General features: G+C 43.3%; 1 protein-coding gene across 2 annotated transcripts in view; it reads right to left on the bottom strand.

The window, feature by feature from the left end:
- The window catches only part of GFRA1 (GDNF family receptor alpha 1), a 213904-nt gene extending 204025 nt beyond the window's left edge, over positions 1–9879 (bottom strand). The window contains exons 1-3 of one of the 2 annotated variants that reach the window (XM_019555818.1): positions 9776–9879; positions 8688–8990; positions 7281–7364 (exon numbers count right to left, since the gene is read on the bottom strand). In XM_019555818.1, coding sequence (XP_019411363.1) covers positions 7281–7364; positions 8688–8990; positions 9776–9869 — 481 coding nt within the window. In that variant the 5' untranslated portion in view covers positions 9870–9879. The remainder of the gene's footprint in view (positions 1–7280; positions 7365–8687; positions 8991–9775) is intronic. The other variant, XM_019555820.1, reaches the window with a different exon arrangement.
- Between the last annotated feature and the right edge of the window lie 6 nt (positions 9880–9885).

The raw sequence follows: 9885 nt of genomic DNA, 5'->3' as shown, positions 1-9885 counted from the left end.
GGCCAAGCCCTGGGGGACTCCACTGCCCACACCCCCCCAGGTCGACATCGACCCGTCCACCACCACCCTCTGGGTGTGCCCCTGGAGCCAGTTTGCCACCCATGTGACCGTGCATTCGTCAATGCTGCAGTCCCTCAGCTTGCCCACCAGAATTGAGCGGGACACTGTGTCGAAGGCCTTCTGAAAGTCCAAGAAGAAGACATCGACTTCCTCCTTCCCATCTAAGCTCTTTGTTACCTGGTCACAGAAAGGAGCCTCCCCGCTACCTACAAAGTAAGACCCTCTGCTTCCATGGACCTGACAAGTGTTTGCTATATCTGGGTATGGAGAACGGGACACTCAGCAGAATTTCTACAGCCTACAAAGAACCTCAAACCACTTTTAAATGACTCGATTGCCCTCTCACCACCTTTTCTTTTGCGACCCCTGGTAAAAAAAAACCTTAGAAAATACACTGCTCCTCAGCATGCCAGGAGATGAGGCATATTTCTACAGACCCCACCATTTCACTATACTCTTTCTGCCTCCTTCCTTCTACAAAGGGCTAGTATGGTACCTTCTATGCTGAGCTCATGGCTCCTATTTGGTTGGACTCCTGGGAAGAAAGAGAGCTCTACCTGCTCCATGAACGCTGGCTTTTGGAGGCCTAAAGGAGTAACAAACAGGCAACACAGGACACTTCTTTTCCATGAAGACCTTTGACAACATTGCTCCCCTCTCATCAAGGCATCAAATAAACGGTAAACCGATTATCCTGACACTAGCCTTTTTTGCCTGATTTTAGTGCAGGGGCCTGCTCACACTCCTACAGAGGTTAACAGGAAGAAGAGTAGTGTCTATGCTGGCCAGTCTCCCACTTCAGAAAGGTACTTAAATCGCTTATCAGAATCAGATTCTTTTTCCAGGGATACACAAAACAGCAAACTCGAAGTGTTTCAGAGAGTCAACAGTCATCAAAGTGATTTTCTTTTGTGTAGAGTCCAATCTGATCATAAAAAGCAGAAGTGGGAAATCAGCAAGTAGTATTTATATACCTCAGATAACGTGTTATCTAATGGGAAGCAAGCCTGGTTGTCTCTACAAAGAGAATCAACAGACAGAAATGTCAATGAACACCATGAACACGTGAACAACTGTGTATGCTCATGCTAAGATTTTTTTTCCCCAAGCTATTTTCCCTTTTACAAACACAACTGAAGTGGATGCCTGCTTTTTTTTCCCCCCTGGCTAGGCCAAGTGGCCACAAAACTCTCCTGGAGACAAGAGTTAGTCCATATTTTATACCAGTTCAAGTAATATCAGATATTGGCCCAGGGGCTATTACTCTGATTAATCCAAAAACTACTTTGCACATAAAAATATAATTATAAATGACAACAATCTAAGAACAACCATAATTAGTAATACATATGTACTTCTGTGGTGCTCAGAACTCAAAAGCCCTCTGTGCACATAAAAAAAGGACTAAAACCAAAAAATTACAATGGAAGACATCATAAAAATTGAGAGGTAATACAACTGATCTTGAACTCACTACAGTGACTGTAAATCTCCTTTTAACCTAAAAGGATCTAGTCCTTTGTTTGTGAAATTAAGTGAACATAAAATGCATCTCTAACATGCAAAAAGAATGTAACAGTCTAAAAGAAAGCAAAATAGCTAACAAGTGCACTTTAAAGATCCAAAGAAAACCAATGCTAGTGTTTTCTCATAGTTCGTAAATAATTCAAATGTAAAAATATAATGCATCTTAACAGTTTCAGACAACAGTCTCAAGAAGACTACGTAAGTGTTAAATTAGCAAAAGTACCTAGTACATGGTATACATACGCTTATCTAGAAATGGAGGCAGGCTTAAAGGCCTTGGGTTATAAGACTCGGTTATGTCATACGCTATTAAGTCACTGGGATAAGTCGCTAATTCACACACGACAAAGCCCAAAAGGAGAAAACATTGTGTTTGTTGGCTAGGATAGAGACGTTAACTTATTGTTTTTGACAAAAATGGAAAAAGATGTTGTGTGACTTATAAAAAGCAAAGATATTTACCTAGTAGGAAAATATAAAGGTCAAACAATGATTAAAATGTGAAGTATGTGCTCCCATGGATGGATACACAACTCTTGTGTTGTTACAAGGATGACACACGTGATTAAGGGAAATATACTCAGTCATGGAAATCCGAGAAGAGCAACAGTAGATTTCCTAGGGGATTCAATGAGTGGTGTAGCCCCTATCTCCCCCTCTCTTTATGCAAGGAATTAAGATGTTACAGAGAAAGAGACAGAGAGAGAATAGCTGAGCACTAGAAACCCCATCGGCCCTTAAACACAAAAGAAAAAGGAAGTTTATTCCCTTGGACCCATGGAATTCATCAAGCCGGTTTCCCCTTCCTTTTTTGGCAGCAAGTCTTTCAAGGAAACTACTGTACCTTTTTTGCTCCACCTGCCTAACCCAATTCTGGGGGTAACTGATGCCAAAGGTCTGTTATTCCTGTACGTACTCTTCCTGATGAAATCTAAAGTCTTGGGAGAAGTGTTTTCCATGGTCAACTTCACTGTTTCTTACTAGGGAAATACTGATGTGAGAATCGAAACCACAACTTCAATAAGGCTTTTGACGACTCAAGAGACGAAAAAAAGAATACCATTCTAAAGCCCACAGGCTTTAGTTAAAGTGCCCCCACCTCCATTTTGAAGCATGCGATGCCAAATACACAAGACACTGCAGGCACTTTAATTAAAGCAGCTCTCTGGAGCCACTCTAATTAAAGCAACCCACCACCAGAGCACGTGTAAAGACGACCAATGCCATAAAAGGTCCTATATACATGAGATCACTTCCAGAAGTAAAGGACACATAAAAAGGTTGAATCATGGAAAAAGGAGCTTGTGACAAACCATTCAACCCACAAGTAGAGCCACGTACACATAGCAAGGGGTCATTCTTAAAAGAGTAAATGTTTTCGATCCGACCCTTCAAGAGGCCGAGCCACTGGATATTCCCTTTATACTAATTTACAGAAATGGTCTTAAGCATTTTGTTCCACTTTAGTAGCTTTCCATTTTGTGTTGAAGTGAATGATACATTTCAGAAACATCTCTTTTGTAAATATTTCTGCAACTACACGTAGCTATAATTTTAACATGAGATGCTCTATTTCAATATGCTATTGAAATGACTATTAAAATGCATCAGTGAATACTAAAATTATAAGATTTAGTGCAGAGTTTGTATTTCCAGTTGTAAGGAACAATATCAAATACCAATTTAAAGGGAGGAGAGGTTACTCAATATTTTATGTTTGAAGCCAAACTGTTCCTTCAGTGGTAAAATTGAAACCTTTGAATTTTTAAATAGATTAAACATTTGAGAAACTAATGAAATCTTCCATGCTTCACATGTGATCTAGGGGCATTAAGCTAACCTCCAAAATTCAATCAATAGATTTGCATATTCACTACAATTGTGAAGGAAGTAAATGGCCCAAAATCACTGTCAGCTCCCAAAACTTTTGGCTAAACCAAAAATGGGCATTCAGCAAAACCCCTTAAATGAATTATATACTATAATCTGAAACAGGACTATAGACTAAGCTATCTAAATCAGTCAATGTGCATTTCATGGCACAGATACAGAATCTCAGGAACAAGATATGACTTCTAAAGGAAACCTATGTGAGCCCAGCACCAAAACTGATTTCAGCACAGTTTCAACTTCTGTAAGGCAAGAAAACTGGGTTCTAGGGCTGGAAAATAAGCTGGTTTTAACTTCAGACAAGCAAAGATTTGGGAGAACACCTTTTAAAGAAGGCATTGAACCATGGGGTCCCTATATTTAGAAGGAGGGAAAGTTAGGACCTAAACATGGGAGAAAAATGAATTTATCTCAACTAAAACAAACACTGAACACACTGCTCCACTTTAACCTTTCTATATTTTTTAAATACACACTTTCTTTGTAGTTTCATTAAAAAGCAAAATACAAAATGTAGCATTACTGGCGATCATCTGAACACAGTAGTACAAATCCATGAGTTGATCACAGTAAATTATGGCATGTTGTGTTGGGGGTTTTTTGTTTGTTTTTTTTTACTGGTGATGGATTTAGTACTTTTTAAAATGTAATATTGGTTATAAAATAACTGTGATATATAGATAACTGTAAAATAATTTCTGATAAATTATTAAGAAACTAGTTCTGGACTGCATGCTATGCAAAAGTTATCTAGTACCACAAAAATAGATTTTAGTTCTGGTCTCTGCATCTCAAAAAGTATGCAGAAGAATTGGAAAAGGTACCCAGATGGGCAACCAGGATGATCAAGGGTATGGAGAAGCTGTAATGCCTGGGCAAACTGGAAAGGTTATGAGACCTCAGTTTGGAAAGCAAAAGGCTATGGGGCAGAAGTCTATAAAATCATGAAGGGTGTGAACAAAGTGAACAGGCAACTGTTAATCATTGAGGGCATTTTTACATGTGGTCCTGGCGCGGCGCCATATGCTTTAATTAGCGAGCCGCGCTAATTAAAAGTGCCAGCGCGTTATGCGTATCAATGTCTCCACACTGACAAAATAGTGGTGGTGCGCTTTGAACTAAAACTCATTCGATGTGTTATATTTCCAAGCACACGCCACCGTTTTGTCAGCGTGGAGACACGTGGCAGCGCTGATGCACGCGACACGGGAGGCTGCCACAGCTCGTCAAGTTCCATGCTCCAGCAGACTCGATTAATCGGGATGCACTGGATTTCCAGCGTGTCAGAGCAGGCTCCCCACATGTGTGTAGGAGCCTTAAGTCCCAGAATACTAGAACTAGGGAAAACCCACTGAAATTGGACTAGACAGGTTTAAAACTAACAAAAGAAAGTATTTTTTTTATGTAGTATATGGTTCACTTATGGAACTCATTACCACAGAAGGCTGAAGAGGCAGGTAGCATAGCCAGGTTCAAAAAGGGACTAGAGAAATTTATGGACAATAGATCCACTAGCTATTAAAGAAAACAGTCAGGAAAATATCCTCTGGGATCTCTGAACCAATGATGGTAGATGCCAGGAGGGGTCTGATGGGATAGATCACTCTCTATATTCTTAAAAGCAAAGGCCAATTTCTGCCCTCAATTACACTGTAGTCTTGATGAGGATGCATGCGGCCCTAACGATATGCAATATAAACACCCTCTAGGATTGGCAGAAAAATAGATATGAAAACCCTGCCCAAAGCTAACTCTGTTAATACAAATACAAAAAAACCCTCAGGATTTCAGATGCTTGCATAAGTCCTGTGATCCTAAATATATGCAGATATCTGCACCAAAGATAAATCTATTTGACTTCAAGTGGGTCTAATATATAACCACACCTACAACCTTATCAACAATGTTTTTTCCTAAACACGTTTCTCTTCAACCTTTTCCAAATACTTAATTCTTTTATTCCTCTTCGTATCTGCCATGCAGCTAGTCAAAACTCCACCCTGTTCACTTCTTCCACTGGACCTAATCTCAAAACTCTTGCAAACCCAAAACTTCCATTGAAATCAATGGGACTTTGGAGCGCACAAAGAGCATGCTATCAGTCACAATCTGCACAGAATCATAAATAATGATCGCTGGAATAATTACAGTTATTTGAATTGAATGTAGTTAGTTCTTTGTTGCTGTAGCAACTGCAAAATATAACACATTTTAAAAATAACCATCTTGGCAAAACGTGTTACATCTAAAAAATGAGAGGAAATAAAAGTTATCAAAGGACACCTCTATTCAGAACACAACAATCTTAAATCAAAATCTGATTTTAAGGAAATTCACCATAACCTCTTACAGCACTGCTTGGGTGGCTTGCAACCAGAAGATGAAACTGCTGTGTGTTACTTTTTAGTCTGTTTTTTAATTTTTTAAAAGAGATTTCTGGAATGTTTTCCCTCTCCGTAGTGTTTCTCCATCTACTAGATTAAGGACAACATTTTCAAAAGTGCTTAAAAGTAGAGCCTAAATCTGATCTTGAAAAATGACTTGGGGTCAGATTTTTAGATGCACGTAGATACCTATAAAGCTAACAAACACTTTCTGGGTTTTTCTGGAGCTCAGAGGAATCAAAGTCCCATCAAAATTAAAGAAGGTTAGTCCTTTTGGAACACTAGTAGGTAACGATCTGCATACTTAGGTGCCAGAATGGCTTTAAAGATCAGGGCCTTAGACATTTAAGAGGCAAAGTTCCCTTTACTTTCAATGAGATTTAGGATCCCAAATCACTTAAACACTTCTGAAAATTTTACCCAGTGCCAAAGTCATGCTGTAAATGAGACTTAAGCTCCTAAATTATTTTGGTACTCTCTCTAACACCTCAATCACATCAAATCTCTTGCTGCTCTGGTCTCAGACTTCTTTTCTGAAGCCTCTTTAACCATGGGAATTAACAGTTAACCACAACACTGGCGTGTTTATGTAATATGCATTATGATGTACTATGACATACTCAGAGTGCCGATATCATCCCACATAACTACATCATACAGGTATTTTATATAGACTGCATCCTTATAGGTTGCTTTGAAAACTACATTTGAATGCAAGTATCAGCCTGTATCCTCTTGACACTGCCTAAAATTCACCGTTCCCATAAATATTTGTGATCCAAAATGAACTAAGTCTCAAAAAGCAAACAGTATAATATAAATAGCATAAATTGTCTAGATAATCACACAGCAAAGACTTCTTCAAAGCAAAGCTGAGAAGTCATGAATAAGCTCTTTAAAAAAAAAAATCAGTTGCACTGTTCAGGCAAGAGAAACAATCCTTAATTCCAAAATCTCTCCTTTAAACAAAACAAAACAAAAAAGTAAAAAATGTAACACAAACCCACATACCAAGATTTGAGAGATTATTTTCTCATCTTCCTTAGTGTCAATGGGAGGTAGCTTGCACAAACTACGTTCCCGAAAGCAAGCAACTGTATTGTACATTACAAACACAGGGGATCAGATTGCCACCTACAGGTAAATTTAGCATTTATTTTCAGGAACGAACTAAACGAGAACAAAATTATCATTGTGACAAGCCCTCTTCAGATCTACTCTTAGCCAAATAAAAAAAAAATAATAGTACTTGCTCAAGTCCCTTAATTATACCTCGAATTTCCCAAATCCAGAAAGCAAACACATTGTTCTGCAGTCCCAAAACAGCGTTACTTCACAGACTTCAAAAACTCATGTAGACCAACTTAAAAGAAGCGGATTATAGTGAGGTTTCAGCTAAAGAATTGTAAATCTGCTTACCTGATACAATTGGTGCTAGCCTGAATATGTCTGATAATCTGCTGTTAACTGGTTCATAGGGGGAATCTTCAAGCAAGTCATTTCCTAAGGACAACAAAAGATTTGGGTTTCTTTCACATATTTTTTTTTTTTGGGTGGGGGGGGGGGGGCAGTTTATTATTTATTTCCATTCTAAATCAAATTGGATTGGGTTAAAGCTGCCCTGAAACATTCAAATGCTCTTCTCGTTAACCTGTTCATGTTAGAGGAGGGAAACTAAGGGCTATGTATGAGCACACTTGAGAGGAAGGTTTCCCCCCTCCTTGCCATTAACTCCCTCCCCTTCTCCTCCCTGGAATGAAGTCACAAATCTGAAGAGACAATCTGTGACATCACAACCATTTCCTGTCTTCAGATGCCAAGAAGAGAGCTGCTGGGAAAGGGAAGTTCTCTTTTACTCGCATCAGGCCCTGGCTTAAGAGAAAAAAAGATCAGCGGCCATTTGAAACCTGGCATCACTGATAATAACCCTCCTAAGAAAAAGCTTTCCGGAGAGGAGAGAGATTTACACTGCATAAAGCGTCCGAGGAGGAGTAGAGCGATTGATTATGAAAGGGGTAACCAACAGACACTGAGCTCCTTGCAATAGTCCAATTGACATTTTGTTGGATAAGCTAACCAAAAAAAACCCCACAACCCAACAACGATGAAACAATAAAAAGGTGGAAATGCTTTCAAGATGAATGTCTGAGGCGAGCACGAGCCAGATCTGCCCATTGACCTGGGTGGGTATGAGAGGTCCTTAATGCAGAATCATGCCCGGGTGATGCATACATCTCTACTGACTAAGGGCCCCTCCTGTCCCCAGCAGCCGGTGGAAGATTTGCCAAGGACTTCAGTGGGCGTGGAGCAGGTCCTGCCAGTTCCTCCTGTCATTTCTAATCAGCTCCTTTCCCGTGCTCTGCAAAGTGAGGGGCCCTCTCTCACACATCTCCCTGGGTGGGTTGCTGTTGGTAAATACAAGGGCAGGGAAAGGAAGACTAGAACAACCTGGACTTCACATCTACTCTGCCCGGGGAAGCTAAGTAGCTATAGTGGCCCTGGGAAGGGAGAGCTAGTTAACAAGTGCTTAAACTCCTGGGTCAGGGTGAAGTCACAGGTGGGTGGCTGCTGGAGCTTGTGCACAGGCTCATGCCCTACGCTTCGCAAAGGTCAGCTGCGTCCCCTGGAGGAAACCCTGCCTGCAAATTTCCCAAGAGCGGCAGCTGGTCCTGGGTCAGAGGAGAGGTCCCAACTGCGCAGCTGAAGAGCACGAGGGGAGCAGTGAGGCTAGCCCCCCTCTGCAGCGGCCCCGAGTGAGGCTGCGAGGGGCCGTGAGAGCACGCTGCGCTGGGGGGGAGTGGAGCATGTCTGTGTTTCACAACGTACCCTGTAAGATTTGGTACATGCTCCAGTAAATGCGCAGGCAGTTCTTCTCCTTCTTCATGCCCCTCTTGCAGCGGCAGTTGTACAGGGATTTCTGCTTGAGAGCCTCCATGGCGCTTTTGCACTCGTCCTTCGCCTCCAGGCCCGTCGCCCGGCTGAAGTTGCTCTCTTTGCCGGCCACGCACTGCCTCAGTGTCCTGTATTTAGTGCTACAGCTCTGCTCCTTGAGACATTGATCGCTGGCTTTCACACAGTCCAGGCGGTCCCCTCCAGGCAGCCCGCTCACTTCTGCGGACAAAAGTGCATCTGGAGACAGAGGAAACAAAGCCACAAAGTCTCTCAGGGAGCGAGCAGAGGGGCTCGGTGCCCGCGGCTGCAGCCCGGGGGGCCCTTGGGCAGCGCAGCTCCCCGCCGGCTCCCAACAGGGGCAGGGCAGGGCCTGGGAGCGTGCAGGGGGACGCCCCTCTGAGCGGCACTGACCCTAAGGGGGGCGTTTAAGGGCAGAAGAGGGACTAGAAGGAGCCTCCTGCACACAGGGGAATAGGGACCCCCTTCCCCAGCTCCACCGTGCCTCCCTCTCCCTCCTGATGCTGGGCTGGGGGGGACGATGACACACACAACGTGCTTCCCCCCCCCTTCCCACCAGGGCTGCAATTTCAACTGGGACCGAAATGAGCCCCCCCACCACCACCCCAGCTCTCAGTCTCTCTAGGCATTTATTTTGCTCTCCCCCACACATTTCCAAGGTGCCCACCCATCCATCCCCGTCCCCCCGCACCCCTACTTCTCTCCGGTCTTTTTTGTCTTGGGGCGGAAAAACAAGTGGCATTAACCCCTTCCCCCCTCCAGCCCTCCCCCTTCCCCACAGCACTGGGGGTGGCAAGCAGCAAACAGATTAACAGGACTGAGGGCTGGAAAACGTGCCATCCTCCCCCCCCCCACAACACCACCACCCTGTCCACCCCCAGGAGGTGGGGTGGGTAGAAAGAGGAGAGGGAAAAAACCCCTAGTGGGAAAGTTTCCCTCCGAGTTGGGGCTGCGGAAAAATCCCACGTCCCGGGGAAACTTGCCCGCGGCGCGGGGGCACTCACCCAGCAGGGGCAGCACGAGGTACAAGGTGGGCAGGAGCATCCTGGCGGCGGCCGGGTCCCCCCGGAGCGGCGGCGCGGCGGCGGGGCTCAGCATGCGTGCAGCCCGGCGC

The sequence above is a fragment of the Crocodylus porosus genome, unplaced genomic scaffold (assembly GCF_001723895.1).
Source record: "Crocodylus porosus isolate Cpor-Errol unplaced genomic scaffold, CroPor_comp1, whole genome shotgun sequence".
In the NCBI taxonomy this organism is placed as follows: domain Eukaryota; kingdom Metazoa; phylum Chordata; order Crocodylia; family Crocodylidae; genus Crocodylus; species Crocodylus porosus.
Note: the sequence above shows the minus strand (reverse complement) of the source record. Positions and strands in the feature narration are given on the sequence as shown.